The sequence below is a fragment of the Urocitellus parryii genome, chromosome 2 (assembly GCF_045843805.1).
Source record: "Urocitellus parryii isolate mUroPar1 chromosome 2, mUroPar1.hap1, whole genome shotgun sequence".
Lineage (NCBI taxonomy): Eukaryota > Metazoa > Chordata > Mammalia > Rodentia > Sciuridae > Urocitellus > Urocitellus parryii.
The window spans coordinates 132,976,393-133,000,752 of NC_135532.1; the positions used below are offsets into that span (position 1 = coordinate 132,976,393).

The 24,360-nt window shown below is 35.8% G+C and overlaps 1 protein-coding gene and 1 pseudogene across 18 annotated transcripts in view; one reads left to right on the forward strand and one right to left on the reverse strand.

The window, feature by feature from the left end:
- The window catches only part of Ect2 (epithelial cell transforming 2), a 91,322-nt gene that overhangs the window by 13,569 nt on the left and 53,393 nt on the right, over nucleotides 1–24,360 (forward strand). For 17 of the 18 annotated variants that reach the window (XM_077794087.1, XM_077794088.1, XM_077794095.1 and 14 more), the window contains one exon: nucleotides 7,222–7,358. The exons of the other annotated variant lie outside the window; for it this stretch is intronic. In XM_077794087.1, the coding sequence (XP_077650213.1) occupies nucleotides 7,222–7,358 (137 nt within the window). The remainder of the gene's footprint in view (nucleotides 1–7,221; nucleotides 7,359–24,360) is intronic. 18 annotated transcript variants of the gene reach the window in all.
- On the reverse strand, nucleotides 1,499–1,980 carry LOC113187237 (tropomyosin pseudogene; annotated as a pseudogene).

Below are 24,360 nucleotides of genomic sequence, written 5' to 3' on the forward strand. Positions count from 1 at the left end.
CTTCAAAGAATTACCTTGATCCATTAACTCATTTCCTGTTTCTCATTATTCTTTTTTTTTTTTTGAAGTTTGGAGGGACTGGTTCTTTATTTCAAAAAGACACTTGTCAGTATTCAGTATCAAAACAGTTGCATTATTGTTTTTCTTTCTTCCAACTGGCCCCAAAGAGACCACAACAAAGGAGAATACATTTTAAGCCAATAAGCTGCAGGATGTACACCTAACAGACCTCACGAAACTCACCTAAAAAAGTGGGGATTGGGCTGGGAAAGAAACTTTGAAAGATCAGCACACGGCCAGCCCAGACTGCAGGACTCTTACAGCCAGATGGGGTGGCCAGGTACCCCAACCCCAAAGATGCAGTTTCAAAATAATATAAAATTTAAAAAGTTGTGTACATAAGCTATTCAAGATTCTCCAGCACTGACTGATACAAAGCACAATGAGATGGCACTTTTAGATACAGCAGCTTCAGACCCAGAAAAGTCATTTAGCTATGAGTTCATATGGTTAAATCAGTGGCCAAAACATAATTTATTTATTTATTTTCTTCCTTCCTTCCTTCCTTCCTTCCTTCCTTCCTTCCTTCCTTTCTTTCTTTCTTTCTTTTTCAAGCAGGCAGGAGAGCAAATAAGTGGTCACCACAAGATTAAGGGGCCTATGATCCATTCTGTGAACACTTGGGAAGTGGGTAGAGATGGGAGAAAAATTTGGTCTCAGGGCTAAGAATATGGCTCAGTGGTAGAGCGTTTGCTGAACATGCACGAGGCCCTGGGTTCAGTCCCCAGCACCAGAAAAACAAAAAGTCTCAGAGGTCTCACCATGTTAATTTGGTCATTTCTGATGAAAAAAAGTAAAAAATAAGAATACAGTTGTCTAAAGATACCTTAAAGCTAAAACCAAAACAAAACCTGAATAGCAAGGTTTTTGTTTTTTGGCTAACTCCTCTTGGAATTACCTTTCTGGTTTGGCTGGTACTTTGCACAGAGCAATGAGGTTTGCCATAATAAAGTCTTTCCCTAGGCTCTGTTTGGCTCTCAGTAAGACAGGCCCATTCCTCGTTTCCTCCTCTATGGAGAGGGCAATGGGGATTAGGCTGGAAAGTTACCTTCCAAAAGTGAGAAGGGAATTAGATTGCTACTTCAGAGCTATGAAATTATTTGGAATGTTTTACAAATGGTTAATGTAACAACAACAAAAAAGTAATTACAAAAGTAAAAAGTAATTAAAAGCACAACATGCTTTTAAAGATACTTTGCGTTGTGCTCACATTCCCTTAAATGCTGTTCCCAAAGGTGCTCAGCTTGAATCTCTGGGAAGAAGCAGAGACAGTTTGGTGAAAAAGACAAAGGGGTTGGGGTAGAGGGGGTGTTGAAAGGAAAAAGCAGCCTTCCACTTAAAGATCAGCCCTCAGTTTCAAGGTCAGCTTTGGGCTGTCTGGCCTCAGGTGGAGTCAGGGTCAGAGGGAGGAGCAGCAGCAGGGCGGGACTGGGGAGCTCTACATCTCATTCAGGTCAAACAGAGTCTGGTCCAGCATCCTTTGTGTATAGACGTGCTCCTCTTTGGTGCATTTCAGCTTATCTTCCAAATCATCAATTATCTTTTCCAGTTTGCCTCCTATGTCTCTGCAAACTCAGTGCCGGGTCTCTGCCTCCTTGAGTTTATCAGTGAGAATCTTTATTTCTTCTTCATATTTGTCTTCTTTTTGAGAGTACTTTTCTTCAGCAGCATTCAGACACTTTAGGTTCTGGTCCATCTGTCTGATCTGCTCACCCATCTCAGCAACGGGACTCTGCCAGCTCAGCGCTCAGCTTGTTCCTCTGTGCATTCCAAGTCTCCTTCAATAATCACTAACTTACGAGCCACCTCTTCATACTTTCTATCTGCTTCTTCAGCATTGTGCTTAGCTTCTTTGAGTTGGATTTTCTGGAGTTCCATCTTTTCTTCATCTTTTAGGGCCCAGTTTTCAATAACCTTCATACCTCTCTCTCATGAGCAGCTTTTTCTGCTTCCTTTAGCTTTTGCTTAGGCGCTCCTGTGTTGTAGGGACAAATGAGGCAAGGCACTGAAGATAGCAGGAAAGAGTTTTATTTGGCTGCAGCCAGGTTCAGAGGGTACAACTTTTGCTGTAATCAATTTATCCCCTGAACCCCGAGTTCAGGGAGTTTCAGAGTTTTATACCTAGCGTATAAGGGGCGGGGCTCAGAAGTTCACAGTCTGCAGAAGTTCACATAAAAACAGCTTTTTCTTTCACTGTTCTGGGCAAGTTAACTCTTCAAGGACAACACCTGAGAAGGGGAGAGCTTCATCTTCCCTTTCTTTCCTCCCCCTGCCAGCTGTTACCATGGGCCCATTTGTAACTTATCTTAAAAAATGTAGACATCTCTGTGAAGCCCAGCTCAAGGCCAGAGGCCTTGTTTGCACATTTCTTCGAAGTAGTATACTTGATATGTTTGTGAAAACTTGTAAGGGGTTGTCCAGCACCTGGAGTGCTGGTATCTTCTTGGCCAGTGGCCAAGTAAACAGGGTGACATGAAAATAGGAAGTTTATCTACATTGAACTCTTTTGCAGAGACTCTTTTGCTGACAGTCCCAAAATCAGCCATGGTGAAGAGGGCTTTTCTGTGGAGAAAGGGGGTGCCCACTTCACCTGAGCAGGGTCCAGCTCTTCTTCCTATGGTTCAAGGAGGCTACCTCAGCCTTAGCCTGTTCCCTGGCCTGCCTTTCTCTCTCAACTTCCTGCTGGAGGCCCTCAGCCCTCTCTTCGGCATTATCTGCTTGCTGCTGCAGAACCTGAATCTTGTGCTTCACCACCTCTATGGTGGTGATCCTGACCGTGGTACCCACCCAGCGGCTTCTCAATATCTGCCTTCTGCCTCCTCTCGGCGCTGCAGCTGCTTCTCTGTTTCTCATTGTTCTTTCAGCTCATTCTAGATTAGAGCTGCAGTCCATACTATATCAAATTGTTCTTTTTGGGGGAGATAGTTTTTATGTAGTTCACAGCTTTTAGCAATCATTGAATGGGCTATTCCTTCATGAACATATTTTTTTCCTCTTGGCTTTGGTGATATCACTCATTTCTTTTTTTTTGTTTTAAGAGAGAGAATTTTTTAATATTTATTTTTCAGTTTTTGGTGGACACAACATCTTTATTTTATTTTATATGGTGCTGAGGATCGAACCCAGTGCCCGGCGCATACCAGGCAAGCACGCTACCGCTTGAGCCACATCCCCAGCCCCAACTTATTTCTTATTCTCTTTTGCCTAACATTTCTCTCCAACTCTAAATCTAAATGTTTTATGTTCTTACTGAGTCATCGTTTTCCTATTATATTCTTTCTAAATGATCTCATTTAATTCCATGATTTTAAATAATATTTATATGTTGATAATTACTAAATATATCTTTTTCCCTATTTAGTTCCCTACTGGATACCTTCTTGTCCAAGTTTGATAGGCATTATAAACTTAACATAGCCAAGTTAGAACATTTGATTCTCTTTACTACTTTGAATTCCTCGATTTTTCTACCATCTTTCATAGTCTTTCTGTAAAAAGGTCTTCTAAATGTTTGTGTTGGTCTCCTAAATGATTGCTTCATTTATGTTGTCTTTCCATAAGCAACACTCTAAAAGCCACTCCCATGCTTTAAAAGTCATTCAGTGGCTTTATGTTATTGTAGATTTTTTTGTTTTTGTTTTTGGTATTAGATATTGAACCCAGGATCACTTTACCACTGAACTACATCCCCAACCCTTAGTATTTTGTATTTTGAGACAAGGTCTGGCTATGTTGTGCTGTGCCTCATGAATTTGCCCAGGCTGGCCTCCAACTTGCAGTCCTCCTGCCCTAGCCTCATGAATTGTAGGGATTTCAGCTGTGCACCTGGCTCAACAAGGAATTTTAAAAGTCTTTTGAGCAGAATAGTTGGACAATTTGTAGTGGATTATTCTAAGAAAGTTGAAAGGTAGTTGGGAAATATCTAGACCATGAAGTAATCTACTGTGATGGATTGGGTCATGAGATAGGACACTAAATCAGGGTAGTTGGTGGTTGAAAAGTATGAAGCCCTGGGAAAATACTGATAGAAAGGAGTAATAAGAAGGGAACAGGGAAGATGAAGGTGAAATATTGATTTAAATGAAAGAAACATTGGCTTGGCACAAATAGGATGTTTATATTTTTCAGGACTCTTAGTACAATTTTAACGAAATTCATGTTATATCGAAGTAGAAATGTCTGGTAGGTTTGGAAAAGTTATACCTGGTGCTTGGAAGGAGGATCATGATTAGATATGTAACTCTGACCATAATGGACAGGGAATGAGGTGGTAGGTGCTGATCATCACAGACAATACTGAAATATATAGTTTGGGAGACAGGAGAAGAAAATGAACCATTAAATAAATTAATTTAAAAAGAAATAACTATGGATAAATGGCAGAAAGTTCAGTAGTGGGAAGGGAACAGGGGCCAGTGGGAAGTACTGGTGGGGTGGGAAGGAGAGGTACTAAGGACTGAATTAGAAAAAAATATATCCATGCTTTTGTAATTATGTCAAAATGGATTCTACTGTCATGTATAACTAAAAAGAACCAATTTTTTTTTTTTTTAAAGGAAAGAAAACAGGCATGACATCTACACTAATCTATTAGGTCCTCTATTCAGTTTGTAGATCACTGCCTATACACCATATAATTAAATTAGATCAGTGTGTCTCCATTCCCCTCCCCTGTAATGGCAGACATTTATGGGTTTGGTCAGTGTAGCCTGAAGTAATGTAAGGAAAGTAGAAAATTTCTTTGAAGTCTATTATCTTTGAAAAGCTTTCAGAGCTCTATTGCACACATGATTTGTTTTCATATAAAAATGTTTAAAAATATTTGGTATTGAATAAAATTGATATGCTGGGCGTATATTACCTTGTTTTTACTTCATGTCACATATTCCTTTTATGTTATATATTCCTCTTCCAATTGAAAAACTTGCCATTAGGAGATATTCTATATAATATTGAAGTATTCTAAACATTTCTTTTCTTTTATTGGGGGGGTGGGTACCAGGGATTGAATTCAGGGGCACTTGGCACTGGGCCACGTCCCTAGCCCTGATTTGTATTTTATTTAGAGACAAGGTTTCACTGAGTTGCTTAGCGCCTTGCTGTTGCTAAGGCCGACTTTGAACTCTTGATCCTCCTGCCTCAGCCTCCCGAGCTGCTGGGATTATAGGCATATGCTACCATGCCCGGTGAAGTATTTGAAACATTTTGATTGAGAAAATGTGTTTTAACCTTCCATGATTTTTTTTTCCTTTCATGAAATACCTATAAAGTATCCAAATTATATTTTTATTCTACTCTGAATTGGACTGGATGTTTTATATTATGATACTTTGATCTAACAAAAAACTTTTTTTTTTTTTTTTTTTTTTTTTAATTGGGAATTGAATCCAGGGGCACTTTTAACCACTGAGCCACATACCCAGCCTGTTTTATTTAGTTTTTAAAATTTTGAGATAGGTCTTGCAAAGTTGCTTATAGCCTTGCTAAGTTGTTTAGGCTGGCTTTGAACCTGTGATCCCCAGCTTTTAGCCTCCTGAGTTGCATCACAGGGATTACAGGCATGTGCCACAACATCTGGCCGTCACAAAGAATTTTTAATTAATTTTTTTTCTATTTTTGTTGGGTGTTTCCTTCATATGTATGTAAGAAGTTTTACACAATTAATTTTGTATGATTATAACTATATATATATATTTTTTTTTTTTTCCCCTCATACTGGGAATTAAACCTAGGACCTCATGCATCCTAGGAAAACCTTCTACCACTACGGTACATTCCCTAGCCAATTTTATTTTAGTTTTAATTTAGTTTAATTTAATTTTATATTTTCACTAGAGATTGAACCCAGGGGAGCTCTACCACTGAGCTATATCCCTAGTCCTTTTTGTTTTTTATTTTGAGACAGATTTTTACTAAGTCACTGGGACTGACATCAAACTTGTGATCCTCCTACCTTCAGTTTCCCTAGTAGCAGGAATTACAGGCCTATGCTACTGTGCCTGGCATGCCTCCTTTTTTAACCATAGCATTTTTATATGTTACTTTATATTTTATTTTTATTTATTTATTTATTAAAATTTTTTTTTTTGTAGTTGTGGGTGGACAGAATGCCTTTATTTTATTTGCTTATTTTTGTGTGGTGCTGAGGATCGATTCCTGTGTCTCACATATGCTAGGCAAGTGCTCCACCACTAAGCCACCACTCCAGCCCCCATTTTATTTTATTATTTTAGCTTTACAAAGATTCCTATTCCTTCTAAATAGAATTTTCAAATGGATTTTTTTTTGCCATGTTGCTTTAACCTTCATTTAGTAAAAATGTTTCTACATACATACACGTGTGCACACGTGCCTGTACACACACACTTTTTTTTAATATCTGTACTGTTTGAGAGTAAGTTTTAGATATAATGTGCTTTTAACTCTCTATATGTTTGTTTCCCAAAATATGAGATTATTTCTTAAATAACCACATTATACTTATATAATGAGGAAATTGGCATTGATGCCATGAACTATAGACTGAAATTTCTCTAGTTTTCCCACTAATATCTTTAGAGCTTTGTTTGGAGGTTCTAGCAGGAGAGCACAGCTAATTGTATACCTTTGACTGAAGATCACTCCTCCTCTAGTGGGGAAGGTTGTCCTCTTTGATTGAGTATGCAGCTTCCTGAAAGCAGTGAAGTGGAGCAGTGAAGGAGGAAAGGAACATCCGGTAGCCAGCCAGATCACCAAATCAACATTGTAATCACTGGAGTGACAGATTTCTCATCTAGATAGCCCCCACATCCTGACCCACTAATAACTGTCCTTTTAAGCAAAGCAAAACCGAAAAGTTCATTTTGTTGGTCTAAGGTCTAATGCAGTATTATAGTTGGTTGTCTTTATCCTCCTCTAGAACAGGTTCTTGTTGTTCTTTGTATTTAATGACCTTTATATTTTTGGGAGCATATGTACCATTTATTAGTAGAATGTGTGTCAAGTTGGAATGAGTGATGTTTTTGACCATTATATTTTTCTGGCCTTATAATGAAATTTTACTTTAATGAAAATATATATGGTGGTGGTATATTAAGCAGCCCCCCCCCCATTTTGTTAAATCTGTAAAATATTTGGTACTTAGAGCTGGCTTCCATTAAATCTTTCTTTCGTACCTTTCAGAAACACCGAAGTCTTGTAATACATCTTCTAAAAATTCCACTCCCATTCCTTCAAAGCAGTCAGCCAGGTGGCAAGTTGCGAAAGAGCTCTATCAGACTGAAAGTAATTATGTAAATATTTTGGCAACAATTATTCAAGTAAGTATGGGTTTGGTTGTAAAATGATTGCCAGCGTTCCTAATACATAATCTAGAAAACTATGTTCTTATTTGGATATTTTTGTGTTTTGTTTTTGTTAAAAATACTGTTTCTTATAAAAAGAATGTATGCATATAATTTGAATACAGATATTAAAAATGAAAATGTGTGATGAAAACTGCTATTAAGGAATGGCATTACTCATCCAGAAATAGCACCATTTTTAGTAATCACTTTAAGGAGAGAAAGACCCTGAGTCTTAGTTGGTGGTCTTAGGACAATGTTTGATTCAGAACTATGTAGATTTGGGTTGTCAACTAAAGCAACCAAGACAGATTCTCCAAAGAATAATGATATTTTGTTGGGAATATGCAGGTCATAGTATTCAGAGAGGTTGAAGCAAGGGAAAGTTTTTAAAGACAAAAAATGTAAAGGATTACATGCAATATTTTGAAATAATAATGCTTGTTCCTGATGGTTAATGAGAGTAATGTCAGTTCAAGGTTGAACAAACAATTTCTGGTCAGATGTCCTTTGTGAAAGTACTTTTTGTATAAGATTGTGGTGACTTCTTGGAAATTTTTGTTTTCGGAAGTCTTTTGTGTTTTTACTATCATGCAATTATGTCTAAGGACCCTTCCTTCATAACTTCCTGGATTTATTTAGTTTCCTTTGGTTAGAATTGATACAAGGGACTCCATTGTGATTCTGACAACTTTGACATTGTCAAAGTACTGCATTTATATTTGGAAATGGTACAAAATTTTTTTGAAAGTGTGTAATAAATCATTGCTGTATTTAATACAGTATATATGAGAAAAAGATTGTCTAAGCAGTAGTAATGAAGCATAACAATATTGATATCAGTAATTTTTTAGTAATCATTTCATGTGACCCATGAAATATGCAGTGGTTATTCTTATATAAAGAATATATATATACACACACACACATATGTATGTATGTATATATGTGTGTGTGTGTATACATTTTTTTTTTTCCTGGCACTGGGAACTGAACTCAGGCCCTTGCACATGGTAGATAAGAGCTCTACCACTGAGCTATATCCTCAGCCCTGCTGACCAATATTGAAATGTACTACGAAGTTATTTCTAAAGAAAAACAATTTTATTGAATCTTTATAGGGTAAGATTGAAGAAGATATTAAGGAGTAAATTGACATTCAGTGCTCTGAAAGATACAATAATAGAACATTATTTAGGCACCTGTAAAGAAAAGGAATAATAGTGGAACATGGTGGCATATGCCTGTAATCCCAGTGACTTGGGAGTCTGGAGCAGTAGGATCGAAAATTCAATATCAGTCTCAGCAACTTAGTAAATCCTAAACAACTTAGTGTGACCCAGTCTCAAAATAAAAAATGAAAAGGGCTGGGGATGTGGTTCAGTGGTTAAGTGCCCCTGGGTTCTATCACTGGTACCAAAAAAAAAAAAAAAAAAGGAAAAGAAAAAGAAAGAAAAGGAATACATTTGTTTTAGGTAGTGAAGGAGATAATTTTACGTACTGTCAGGAAAATAAAGTTGAGGCCACCAGACTTATCTTTGAATAGACAATAATAGGGAGTTTTTGATGTGAGTTCAGTTTTGAACAGAATTTGTTTGAATTCTTAAAATGACTCCTTAAGGAAAACTTGTACACTGTTGGTGGGATTATAAATTAGTACAACCACTATGGAAATCAGTATGGAGTTTCCTCAAGAGATTATGAATGGACCCAACTATACCACCCCTCGATATTTATCCTAAGGCATTAAACTCAGCATACATGCATAACTATGATACGTGCATATCCATACTTATAGCAGCACAATTCACAATAGCCAAACTAGAACCGGCTTAGGTATTTGTCAGCAGATGGATGTATAAAGAAAATGTGGTGTATATATACACACAATTCATCCATAAAGAAAAATGAGATTATGTCATTCACAGGAAAATGTTTGGAATTTGAGAACATCATGTTAATGAAATAAGTCAAACTCAGTAGTTCATATGTTTTCTCTCATGTGGAAGCTATTTTTTTTAAAAAAGGAAAACAAAAAAGGTGGGGAGGATCTCATGAAATAAAAGGGAGAACAGTAAAATAGAGGAAAGGGATCAGAGGGAAGGAGGAAAAAATGGAAAGGGGAAATACTGGGGAATAGTATTGGCCAAATTATATTATTTATTTATTTTTTAAAATGAACCCAGGGCCTCACACATGCCAGGCAAGAATTCTACCACTAAGCTACAACTCTAGCCCCAAATTATATTATATTATTGTATGTATCTGTGAATATGTAACAACAGATTCCATTATTATGTACAACTGTGATGTACTCATTAAAAAAATGAGGGGAAAACCCCCGATTGCTTCAAGTCCAATCTAATGGCCTTTAATTGCTTATACCATTGGTAAAATGCATGAATAAGAAATGAAAAGACTTCTTTCTTGATGGTCATAGAGATTTGTGTTCACAACTTTTTTTTATTAGCAGTAGTTAATGTTTTATGAGGCATTTTCCTGTTTTAAACTTATTTTTAAATCAGCTTTGCTCTTTCTCAAGGGAAATCATCATTGATGAACTTCTTGTATTTATAGTATATAGTGTAAGTATTTATAGTGAAACAATGTGGTTGAGTATCAGAAAATTCCTTTACCATATACTATTCATGTACTTTGGTAGCCATTATTACCTAGAAATGTAAATCTTTTCACGCCATGGTAAAAGGCACTGAAATTTCAGAATTCTAATTTTCATATCAGTTAAATAAATTAATGAAAACTCCTTTTTAAAAAACCCATAAAATCATTAGACTGGAGACAAGTTTTCATACTACTTTTCTTAGTATAAACTCATCAATTTAAAAAAAATATATTTTAGTTGTAGATGGACACAATACCTTTATTTTATTTATTTATTTTTTATGTGGTGCTGAGGATTGAACCCAGTGCCTCATACGTGCAAGATGAGTACTTTTACCACTGAGCCACAACTCCAGCCCCTCATCAAATGTTTTATGCAAACCTAAATTCATGATAATATTCTCTCTAAGCTTTGTTTTAGGCCTAGTGTTTTTCTTATTTTGAATTGTATTTGGAATAAATTAGTTTCAGCATAGCTATTCAAACTAAATGAATATCCAGAAACAGTTTATTTATTCTATATAATCCTTTGGTGACTCCTAATATAAACTATTGAGCCAAGTATTAAAGAGGATTTCTGTTTTAAAGGAAGTTCTAGTGAACGAGGAGAAAGAATCTAATTGTTACCATGTGGAAGGTTATGAACATCGTAAGATAATAAACATTGCAAGGGAGGTTTATTTATGCTATTAAATTTGTAAACTGAGAGTTTTACTAGAATTCTGTGGCTTTTACATCAGAAAAGCAGCATAAAGAAAGTAACGATTGAAGTAAAATTTTAAAGTATAGTTATGATTGGTACATGCAAACACAATATGGGTGGGAAGTCTGTTTGAGATTGGGCAAACAGTCCAAGTGATGGAAGAAGTATATCATTCAAGGTAGAGTAGCGCATGGATATAGAGAAAGTTGAGATAAGATGGTCTGTGTCAGACTCGAAGGCCTTTGAACAGTGTATTTATCCACAAGCTGTAGGAAAATTTATAATGTGAAGGGGGAATAATAATTACATCTGACTTATACATTTCAGAAAGATAACTTGGTTTACTTTGAAGATGTAGACTTTGAAGATGTTGAAGAGGGTAGATTGTGGAGATAGAGACAAGTTTGGAGATTATCTTACTAGTTCATCAGAGATTTTGAGGTGCTGAACTTCTTAGGGTTGAATCAGTAAAAATGAAGAGGATATATTTCAGAAATATTAGAAAGGTAGAATCAATAGTTTTTAGCTACTTAATTTTAATTTTTTGATACTGGCTGTTGAACCCAGGGGTACTCAAAACACAAAACTACATTCCCAAATCCTTTTTATTTTTTATTTTGAGACAGGGTCTCACTAAGTTGCTGAGGCTGGCCTCGAAATTTTGATTCTCCTGTCTCAGCCATGCAAGTCACTAGGATTATAGATATGTACCACTATACCTGGCTATCTACCTAATTTTATATGGGGGATTAAAGCAAATACAGTAGAGCTATTTTAGGATAGTTTATATCTTAAGACTACCGGGAGATTTTTAATGAAAAGTGATGTATTTTGGTTAGGACTTTGAATGAACTGATGACTAGAAAGAGTAATACTTAAAAATTGATTACAGGTATTTTTGAGACCTTTATTGTGTTTTTCTCCCATTCCTTTCCCTCTGATCAGAGATAATCATTATCTGAAATTTTGTACTTATAGATCCCTGGTACACATATCACATATGTGTAAGAATGCAAGTTTTATAGTCATTTTTATACCTTTAAAGCAAATTACTTTTTTTTTTTTTTTTTTTTTACAAATAGAAGTATTCTTGAAATCTATCTTTGTCAATGCATGTAGCTGCAATTCTTTTTATTTTTCAGTACTGGGGATTGAATTCAGGGGTTCTTTACCACTGAACTCTATCTCTAGTCCTTTTTTATTTTATATTTTTCATTCTGAGATAGGTTCTCTCTAAGTATTTTAGAGTCTCCTTAAGTTGCTAAGGCTGGCCTTGAACTTGGTGATCCTTCTGCCTCAGCCTCCTAAATTGCTAGGATTGTAGGCATACACATTATTACCGAAAACAATGAATTCTTTTCCTTTGTGATTATACCTATTTATCTAACGATTCTGTTGTAATAGACATATGAGTTATTGTAAGTTTTAGGTTTCTTGTTTTCTGTTTTTTTTTTTTTTTTTAAATCATTATTTGCAGTGCTACTGTGGATATTCATATGTAAACATGTCTCCTAGAAAACACTCTGGATAAAAAGCCTGGAATTGCTGAGCCATATGCTATGCACATTTTCATTTTTACTGGAATTTGGTGGTAGGTTGGAAAGTAGGCTTTGTGTTAGTCTTCTGTGCCTGCTGCAGCTTCTATAGGTGGAACTTAAATTTTCATTAGATTAGGCAAGTGTCCTTGAGGGCAAAAGTTGGCTTCAGTACTAAACTTTTTGTTTTCACTCTGATTTTAACTTTTAAAGTCACCCCAGTTTCTTATGAGCTTACTGATGTATCTGGTTTTTCTTTTCTTTTTGAGAGAGAGAGAGACAAAGAGAGAGAGAGAATTTTTTAATATTTATTTTTTAGTTTTCGGTGGACACAACATCTTTGTTTGTATGTGGTGCTGAGGATCGAACCCAGGCCGCATGCATGCCAGGCGAGCATGCTACTGCTTGAGCCACATCCCCAGCCCTGGTTTTCTTAATTCAACATTTTTAGTTGATTTTTGCAGGTAGGGTTCAGCCTACTAGTAGAAATGGAAAGCTTGATTATGTGTATGTAGGTGTGGGTGTGTATTTGGAATTTATAGGTTTAAGTTAAGAATTGTATGATAAAACAAAATATGAATGAGAAAAACAATTATTACTGTTTTACGGGGGCTGAATATGTAGAGTACATGCTTAGCACACAGAGGCCCTTGGTTCTACCCTAACACACAAATAGTAACAAAAATAGTAACAAAATTATTACTACTTTTTAAGAACTCCTAAAATTCTGCTAGTCTACTCTTTACAAATCATACGTCCCCCCCATACACCTTCTATTTGTGTCTGTCTGTAGGGTGAACCCTATGTTCAAAATATGGTTACATCAAAAATTCATTGAAATCCCCTAACCTATGGGACATCATAGCTTAGCAACACATTATATTATAGTATATAGTGTATAGTGTATACTGCTAGCCTAGGAAAAGATCAAAATTTAAAATTCAGAATATGAACATGGTTTCTACTAAATGCATGTCACCTTCACACTATCATAAAGTTAAAATCATAAGTCAGGAACTGTACCTTTCGTGTCATTGGCATCTATAGTGATGTCACAGTTTTTATTTCTTTTTTTTTTGTATTTTTCTTTTTTTATTCCTTTTTTTCTTTTTTTTAATTGGTTATTCAAAACATTACAAAGATTGCAGAATCACATCGGTTACACATCCACATTTTTACATAATGCCATAATAGTAACTGTTGTATTCTGCTACCTTTCTTATCCTCTACTATCCCCCCTCCCCTCCCCTCTATTGGCTGCACCAATTGGCAGTCCCACCAGCAGTGTACAAGAGTACCCTTTTCTCCACATCCTCACCAGCATTGTTGTTGTTTGACTTCATAGTGGCTGCCAATCTTACTGGAGTGAGATGGTATCTTAGGGTGGTTTTGATTTGCATTTCTCTGACTGCTAGAGATGGTGAGCATTTTTTCATGTACTTATTGATTAATTGTATGTCCTCCTCTGAGAAGTGTCTGTTCAGGTCTTTGGCCCATTTGTTGATTGGGTTATTTGTTTTCTTATTGTTTAATTTTTTGAGTTCTTTGTATACTCTGGATATTAGGGCTCTATCTGATGTGTGAGGAGTAAACATTTGTTCCCATGATGTAGGCTCCCTGTATACCTCTCTTATTGTTTCTCTTGCTGAGAAAAAAACTTTTTAGTTTAAGTAAGTCCTATTTGTTGATTCTAGTTATTAACTCTTGTGCTATGGGTGTCCTATTAAGGAATTTGGAGCCCGACCCCACAATATGTAGATCGGAGCCAACCTTTTCTTCTATCAGACGCATAGACTCTGATTTGATATCAAGGTCCTTGATTCATTTTGAGTTAACTTTTGTGCATGGCGAGAGAAGGGGATTCAGTTTCATTTTGTTGCATATGGATTTCCAGTTTTCCCAGCACCATTTGTTGAAGATGCTATCCTTCCTCCATTGCATGCTTTTAGCCCCTTTATCGAATATAAGATAGTTGTAGTTTTGTGGATTGGTCTCTGTGTCCTCTATTCTATACCATTGGTCCACCCGCTTGTTTTGGTACCAGTACCATGCTGTTTTTGTTACTATTGCTCTGTAGTACAGTTTGAAATCTGGTATCGCTACACCTCCTGATTCACACTTCCTGCTTAGAATTGCTTTTGCTATTCTGGGTCTTTTATTTTTCCATTTGATTTTCATGATTGCTTTATCTATTTCTACAAGAAATGCCGTTGGGATTTTGATTGGCATTGCATTGAACCTATAGAGAACTTTTGGTAATATCGCCATTTTGATGATGTTAGTTCTGCCTATCCATGAACAGGGTATATTTTTCCATCTTCCAAGATCTTCTATTTCTCTCTTTAGGGTTCTATAGTTTTCATTGTATAAATCTTTCACCTCTTTTGTTAGGTTGATTCCCAAGTATTTTATTTTTTTTGAGGATATTGTGAATGGGGTGGTTTTCCTCATTTCCAGTTCAGAAGATTTGTCACTGATATACAGGAATGCCTTTGATTTATGCGTGTTGATTTTATATCCTGCCACTTTGCTGAATTCATTTATTAGCTCTAGTAGTTTCTTTGTAGACCCTTTTGGGTCTTCTACGTATAAAATCATATCATCCGCAAATAGTGATAATTTAAGTTCTTCTTTTCCTATCTTAATGCCTTTAATTTCTTTTGTCTGTCTAATTGTCTGGCCAGTATTTCGAGAACGATATTGAATAGAAGTGGTGAGAGAGGTCATCCCTGTCTTATTCCAGATTTTAGAGGGAATGCCTTCAGTTTTTTCCATTTAGAATGATGCTAGCCTGAGGCTTAGTATATATAGCTTTTACAATGTTGAGGTAAGTTCCTGTTATCCTTAGTTTTTCTAATGTTTTGAACATAAAGGGATGCTGTACTTTGTCGAATGCTTTTTCTGCGTCTATCGAGATGATCATATGGTTCTTATCTTTAAGTCTATTGATATGGTGAATAACGTTTATTGATTTCCGTATATTGAACCAGCCTTGCATCCCAGGGATGAATCCTACTTGATCATGGTGCACGATCTTTTTGATATGTTTTTGTATACGATTTGCCAGATTTTATTGAGGATTTTTGCATCTAAATTCATTAGGGATATTGGTCTGTAGTTTTCTTTCTTTGAGGTGTCTTTATCTGGTTTGGGAATCAGGGTGATATTGGCCTCATAGAATGAATTTGGAAGTTCTCCCTCTTTTTCTATCTCCTGAAATAGATTGTGGAGTATTGGTATTAGTTCTTCTTTAAAGTTCTTGTAAAACTCTGCTGTATATCCATCCGGTCCTGGGCTTTTCTTGGTTGGTAGTCTTTTGATGGCTTCTTCTATTTCCTCACTTGATATTGGTCTGTTTAGGTTGTTTATATCTTCCTGATTCAATCTGAGTAGTTCATATGTCTTAAGGAATTTATCGATGCCTTCACTATCTTCTATTTTATTAGAGTATAGGGTTTCAAAATAATTTCTAATTATCTTCTGTATTTCTGAATTGTCTGTTGTGATGTTGCCTTTTTCATCCCGTAAGCTAGTAATTTGGGATCTCTCTCTTCTTCTCTTTGTTAGCGTGGCTATTGGTCTATCAATCTTATTTATTTTTTCAAAGAACCAACTTTTAGTTTTGTCAATTTTTTCGATTGTTTCTTTTGTTTCGATTTCATTGATTTCAGCTCTAATTTTAATTATTTCTTGCCTTCTACTGTATTTGCTGCTGATTTGTTCATCTTTTTCTAAGGCTTTGAGGTGTAGTGTGAGGTCATTTATTTGTTGGCTTTTCTTTCTTTTTAAGGAATGAACTCCATGAAATGAATTTTCCTCTTAGTACTGCTTTCATAGTGTCCCAGAGATTTTGATATGTTGTGTCTGAGTTTTCGTTTACCTGTAAGAATTTTTTAATTTCCTCTTTGATGTCTTCTGTAACCCTTTGTTCATTCAGTAGCATATTGTTTAATCTCCATGTGATGTAGGATTTTTCCTTTCTCATTATTGATTTCCAATTTCATTCCATTATGATCAGATAAAATGCATGGTAGTATCTCAACTCCTTTGTAATTGCTAAGATTTGCCCTGTGACATAATATATGGTCTGTTTTTGAGAAGGATCCATGTGCTGCTGAGAAGAAAGTGTATCCGCTTGATGTTGGGTGGTATATTCTGTATATATCAATTAAGTCTAAATTATTAATTGTATTATTGAGCTCTATGGTTTCTTTATTCAACTTTTGTTTGGAAGATCTGTCCATTGGTGAGAGAGGTGTGTTAAAATCTCCCATGATTATTGTGTTGTGGTCTATTAGACTCTTGAACTTGAGAAGAGTTTGTTTGATGAACATAGCTGCACCATTGTTTGGGGCATATATATTAATGATCGTCAAGTCTTGTTGGTGTATGGTTCCCTTGAGCAGTATGTAGTGTCCTTGTTTATCCCTTTTCATTAACTTTGGCTTGAAGTCTATTTTATTTGATACAAGTATGGACACCCCTGCTTGCTTCCGGGGTCCGTATGAGTGATATGATTTTTCCCAACCTTTCACCTTCAGTTTGTGTATGTCTTTTCCTATCAGATGAGTCTCCTGTAGGCAGCATATTGTTGGATCTTTGTTTTTAATCCATTCTTCTAGCCTATGTCTTTTGATTGGTGAATTTAAGCCATTAACATTTAGGGTTACTATTGAGATATGGTTTCTATTTCCAGCCATATTTGGTTATGTATGATACTTAACATGATTTGTTTTTCCTCTATGCTTAGTTTTTCCTTTACTCTACTACCTCCGCTGTTGGTTTTCATTTTTTTCATTTCCTCTTCCTGTAATGTTTTGCCAAGGATGTTTTGAAGAGCTGGTTTTCTAGCTGCAAATTCTTTTAACTTTTGTTTATCATGGAAGATTTTTATTTCCTCTTCAATCCTGAAGCTTAATTTCGCTGGATACATGATTCTTGGTTGGAATCCTTTTTCTTTCAGCGTTTGAAATATGTTGTTCCAGGATCTTCTAGCTTTCAGAGTCTGTGTTGAAAGATCAGCAGTTATCCTGATTGGTTTACCCCTAAATGTAATCTGCTTCCTCTCTCTTGTGGCTTTTAAGATTGTCTCCTTATTCTGTATGTTGGGCATCTTCATTATTATGTGTCTTGGTGTGGATCTCTTATGATTTTGTACATTCGGTGTCCTGTAGGCTTCTAGTATTTGGATTTCTTTTTCATTCTTTAAGTCTGGGAAGTTTTCTAGTATTATTTCATTGAGTAGATTGCTCATTCCCTTGATTTGGACCTCTGTACCCTCTTGTAACCCAATAACTCTTAGGTTTGGTTTCTTGATGTTATCCCATAATTCTTGTATGTTCTGCTCATGATTTCTTAACATTCTCGCTGAGCTGTCTATGTTCTTTTCAAGTTGAAAAACTTTGTCTTCGTTGTCTGAAGTTCTCTATCTTCTAAGTGTTCTACTGTGCTGGTAATACTTTCATTTGAGTTTTTAATTTGGTTTATTGTTTCTTGCATTTCCAGGATTTCTGTTTGTTTGTTTGTTTTTTATCCTCTATCTCCCTATAGAGTTGATCTTTTGCTTCATTGTCAAAGTGATTTTTTCATTGTCTAAATTTGATGTATAATGTCTTCCTTGAGACTCCAGATCATCTGAAGCATGTATATCCTGAACTCTTTGTCTGACATTCCATCAGCTGCAGATATTACCTCATCTAATGTTGAATTGACCTGTATTGTTTGTGGTCCTTTATTTCCTTGTCTTTTCATACTGCTCATGATTTTTTCTAGCTTTGTGAAACTGTTGTGCTAATGTTTTTCCCCTTATATATTTGTATTGTTCTTGTATAGCTCCAAAATTCCTCTTTTGCAGAGAAAGACAATGTTAACACATCCCAATATCAACAGTACATTATCTAAGCACAAGTTTTCATTATTAATACATTTATAGTTAGATTCTATGACTATAGATATTGGTTTTAATTATTACTTAAGAATATATTCATTAGTTTAATAAAAGGCGTACCATATCTGGTGGCATATAGAAAACCTAATTTCAGACGAAGGATGTTATACTTAGAGGGAAAGGAGTGAGGGTATGAGGTTAAACTAACTTAGCACCTTTGGAGAACTCTAACCACTAGACTGGTAATTTATGGAAGAATGTATAGACTCAACCTCCTATCTATTTAGATAGTTACCCTATGTATAGATAGCAAAAGTTAGGAGGTTGAAAGTGGGATAGAGAGAATACGAATTGAAAAAAAAGAAAAAATATCAAGGAAGAAAAGAGAAATAAGAGAAGGAAAATGGAAGTAAGATAGAAATAAAGAAAAAAAATGGGGGGGAGGTGGGGTATATGCAGTTCCTCCATATTATATTACTTTGGTAATTCGGTTGTTCATGCACAGTTCTTGGTTTCACATATGCTGAAGTTGTGGAAGAGAGAGAAGAAAAGAGAAAGAAAGAGAAAAAAATGTCTCTCAGAACACTGTTTTCCTTGCTTCCAGTAGGTGGCGTTGTCTATTCCTAGCTTGAGCCTCTGTATTCAGGGTGGTGGGTATAGCCAGTGTGAAAGGAAATGAGCTTCCACCTTTATCTTCCCTACTCTAGTCTCTGAGGTAGAAACCAGGTGCCTGTACAGTTGTTGTTTTGCGTTGATAGCTACAACCCCCAAAAGCTTGTGGGAAATATTTTGAGTTATCCTAGCTAAGGGTGGGGGAGTTGGAAACTGGTAGCCACACCCCCTTTGATGGGTTTTAAGGGTTGATGGGCTTCCTCTGGACTAGCACTCAGGGCGGGGCCGGACTTCCTCCTCCGGTCTGGCTGGGCGCCTGGCGCATCTTCCTCCTCCCTGTATTTTTCTTTTTTTAATTGGTACTTTTTAGTGATATATAACAGAATGCATTTTAACATAATGGTAAAAACATGTAATACATCTTATTCTAATTTAGTCCTTAATACCTCCCATTCCCCTCCACTGCTCTATTTCTTGCTCCCTTTACTCTACTGATCTTTCTGCCATTTATCCTAGTTATTTTTTTAAAAATAATTTCTTGTGGATGTACTTGATGGTGAGATTCACTGTGGTGTATTCACATATGTATATAGGAAAGTTAAGTCAAGTTTCTTTATTGTCTTTCCTTTTCTCATTCCTCTTCCCTTCCCTTCATTCCCCTTTTTCTATTCCACACAACTCTTTTTTAACCACCCAGCCTTTTTTTTTTGCCCCCTGCCTTCCCCTCCCTCCCCTTTGCCCTATCTAAATTTCCCCATTCCTCCCATGCTTCCCCCCACCCCTATTATGGAGCAGCATCCACAAATCAGAGAAAACATTCAACCTTTGGTTTTTGGGAATTGGCCTACTTCACTTAGCATGATATTCTCCAACTCCATCCATTTACCTGCAAATGCAATGATTTTTTTCTTTTAATTCTGAGTAAAATTCCATTGTGTATCTATACCACATCTAGGTTGGTTCCACAATTTAGTTATTGTGAATTGTGGCTTCCTCACTGTGGTATGCTGCTTTTACGTCCTTTGGGTATAAACCGAGGAGTGGGATAGCTGGGTCAAATGGTAATTCCATTCCCAGTTTTCCAGGGAATCTCCATACTGCTTTCCAGATTGGTTACTCCAATTTACAGTCCCACCAGCAATGTATGAGTATACCTTTTCTCCCACATCCTCACCAACACTTATTATTGTTTGTATTCTTAATAGCTGCCTTTCTGACTGGAGTGAAATGAAATCTTAGAGTAGTTTTGATTTGCATTTCTCTAATTGCTGGAGTTGTTGAACATTTTTTACCATCCCCCCACCCCAATTGTGAATTAGCTTTTACGTATCAGAGGAAATATTCAACTTTTGGCTTTTTTTTTTTTATGATTGGCCTTTAAGCTTTATTAATTTAGGCAAAATGACAGGGTAGTTTGTATGGTTTGCAGCTGTCAAGAACAGAGTCTTTACTAATGCAGTTTACAATGATAAGGAGATTCTTCCTCAGGCTACCCACTGTTGAAAAGATTGTAACACAAACACATGTCACCAAGGACTTGATTTCTAGTTAGACAATCCCCTAAGAAATTTATGATATACCATCCTGCAAGTGTTCAAATCTGAAGTTGAAAGAAGATTATATCTACATAATAAGGGCCGTATTATCCCAAGTCTTTTGTCTTTAATATACTCTATTTCTCCTGTATCACAAATTGTACTAGAGACACAATTTTAAAAGAATTCTATGCTAGAGAATCTATTTTCCTTAAAATCGCCACAAATATCAACTTTTGGCTTTTTGTGACTAGTTTATTTCATTTAGCATGACAGACTGTAGATCCATCTATTTACTGGCAAGTGTTGTAAAGTCATTCTTTATGGCTAAGTAATACTCTACTGTGTATATATACCACATTTTCTATAATCTTTTGAAGGGCACCTAAGTTGGCTCCATAGCTTAGTTATTGTGAATTGTTTGCTATAAACATTGATGTGGCTGTGTCAACTGTAGTATGCTGATTTTAACGCCTTTGGATATATACCGGGGAATGGGATGACTGGGTCAAATGGTGGTTCCGTTCCAAGTTTTCTGAGGAATCCATACTGCTTTCCAGAGTGGTTGTACCACTTTGTCATCCCACCATAATGTATGAGTGTATCCCTTTCCCCACATCCTTACCAACTTTATTGTTACTTGTGTTCCTGATAATTGCTGTTTTGACTGGAGTGAGATGAAATCTCAGTGTTGTTTATATTTGCATTTCTCTAATTGCTAGAGATGTTGAACATTTTCTTGCATATTTGTTGACTATATTTCTTCTTTTGAGAAGTTTCTGTTTAGTTCCTTTGCCCATTTATTGGTTGGGTTATTTGTTTATACTACAGGGCTATAGTAACAAAAACAGCATAGTTATTAGCACCAAAACAGGCATGAAGGCCAATGGAATAGAATAGAAGAAACAGACAAACCCACATAAATACAGTCGTCTCATATTTGGCAAGGTGCCAGAAACATACATGGGAGAAAAGAGATCCTTTTTAACAAATGGCACTGAAAAAAACCTGGAAATCCATATATAGTAGAATGAAATTTAACCCCAGTCTCTCACCCTGCACACTCCTGAACTCAAAGTAGATCAAAGACTTAGGAATTAGACCAGAAACCCTGCTCCTGCTAAAAGAAAATGTAGACTCAGCACTCTAAATGTTGGTTCAGGAACTGAATTCCTTAACAAGACTCCTGATGTGTAGGAAGTAAAACCAGAAATCATTAAAAAGCTAATTCACAGCAAAGGAAACAATCAAAAGCATGAAGAAAGAACTTACAGAATGGGAGAAAATCTCAACTGCTCTCAGATAGGGCATTTATATCCAGGATATACAAATAATTCAAAAAACTTAACATCAAAAAACAAAACAAGGAGCTGGGATTGTGGCTCAGTGGTAGAGTGCTCACCTAGCACGGGCGGGACCAGGGTTCTATCCTCAGCACCACATAAAAAAAATAAAACGCATTGTGTTGTGTCCATCTACACCAAAAAATAATACTAAAACAATAACAACAACAACAACAAAAACAACAACCCAATCAATCAATAGGCAAAGAAACTAAATAGGCTTTTTAATATTAGTAATTTGTGTCCTCTTTTTTCCTTAGTTACCCTGGCTAGACAATTACTGATTTTATTTGTCTTTTCAAAGAACCACCTTCAGGTTTTGTTGATTTTTTTTTTTTTTTTCTTTACTGAGTTCTTATCTTCAATTTTATTGATTTCTGCTCGAATTTTTACTTCTTCTCTTTGGATTCAATTTGGTTTTCACTTTCTAGTGGAAGCTTAAATTACTGATTTTTATATCCTCAGTTGATCATTACTGACTTCATACCTTTCTTTTTTTTTAAAAAAATAGTAATAGCTCTTAATCTTCAGGTATTTACAGTTTACTTTTTTTCCCATGTGTGTGTTTTACTTCTAGTCAGTCCCTTCTGTTCTTTGTTTATTATGGTCATTCATTTTACCTCTCTGTATATTAAGAGCCCAATAATACATTATTATTATTTTGCTTACTTCGAAAGAACAATTGACCTTTTAAAATTTTAGTTTTACTGGGGAGGTATGCAGTTCTATAAATTTTAACACATGAATATTTGTGTATCCACAATTAGGAACTTTCTCCAAAAGTTCCTTGATGCTGTTCCTTTATAAGTCACACCTTTGTCCCTCTCCCAGCCAGTCTCTTTTTCATCATTGCAATTTTCATATTTTTTGAGAATGTCATGTAAGTGGAATCATACGGCATACAACCTAATGAGGCTGGCTTCTTTATATATATTTAATTGTAGATAGACACAATGACTTTATTTATTTATTTATTTTTATGTGGTGCCAAAGATTGAACCCAGTGCCTCACATGTTCTAAGCAAGCACTCTATCACTGATCTACAACCCTAGCCCTAGCTTTTTTTTTTTTTTTAAAAAAAAAATTTATTAGAGCACTATAATTTACATAGTATATGAGTTAATTTCATTTTGACAAAATCATACATGCAAGGAACTTGGTTTCAAATACTTTTTTTTTTATGGTGTTGGGGATTGAAATCAGGGCCTTGTGAATGTGAGGCTAGCACTCTACCAACTGAGCTATATCCACAGCCCTAAGGAATTTGACTTCAATCCCAATTTCCACACTCTACTTTTCGCAACCTTCCCTCCCCTTATTCTCCCTGTACTGTAGGAAACTTTCTTTTTTCTACATATACATAAAGGTGATATTCCCTTTAGTACCTTTATATATCTTGTTGCATTCATTCCATTTTTCTTTCCCTTCCTTCCTCATTCTTCTACTTATTCCACTGATCTTCCCTATGTCTATATGGTGTTCAATCCCTTTACCAACTGCCTTTTTTCCCTTGTCTTGCTCTAGCTCTGGCTTCTGCATATGAGAGAAAATATTTGACTCTTCATTTTCTGAGTGTGGTTTGTTTCATTAAGCCTGTTTTTCCCCATTTCTATCCATTTACTGGTAAATATGATTATTTCATTCTTCTTTATGGCTGAATAGAACTCCATTGTATATCTATACCACATTTTCTGAATCTATTCATTTATTGACAGGCATCTGGGTGATTCCATAATTTGGCTGTTGTGAATTGTGCTGCTGTAAACATTAAAGTGGCTGTATTGCTATAGTAGGCTGATATTAAATCTTTTGGATAAATACCAAGAAGTGGGACAGCTGGGTCATGTGGTTGTACCATTCCTAGTTTTTTGCAAAATCCATACTGTTTTCCAGAGTAGTTGTACTCATTTGCAGTCTATATTGTGGTATTTCCATTTTTGGAGATTATGAATAGAGCTTTCATCAATCTTTATGTACAGGTTTTATATGAACATGAGTTTTCATTTCTCTTGGGTAAATACTCAGGAGTGGGGTTGTTGGATCGTTTGGTAAGAAATGTTTAACATTTTAAGAAACAGACAAATGTTTTTCCAGAGGTGCTATATAGTTTTGCATTCAATGTATGATAGTTCTAATGCTCATATCCTTACCAGTGCTTGAAAGGATCAGTTCTTGTCTGTGTCTGTTCACCTCCCTTCCCCATCCTCTTGCTGGGGATTGAACACAGGGACACTTTACCATTGAGCTATATCAACAGCTTTTTAAAAATTTGAGACAGGGTCTTGCTGTGTTGCCAAGACTAGCCTTCAATTTGTAATCCTTCTGCCTCAGCCTCTCAGCTAAGTAGATGGGATTATAGGAGTGTGACAGTATACCTGGCCAGTATCAGTATTTTTTTTATTTTAGCATTTTATTAGGTATGTGGTGTTATCTCATTGTGACATTAGTTTTCATTTCCATAATGAGTAATGATCTTGAACATCTATTCTTGTACTTGACATATTTATCTATTTTCATAAAAATAACTTCACCTTTTTTTTTTGCCTATTTTTAAATTGGCCTACTTCTTCCTGAGTTTTTAGATTCTTTATATATTTTAGGTATTAGTCCTTTGTTAGGTATGTGATTTGTAAATATTCATAGTCCATAGCATGTCTTTAATTTTGTTAAATGTCTTTTGCTGAGAAAGTTTTACATTTTTATTGAATTTATGAGTCCAGTTTATGAGTTTTTCATTTAT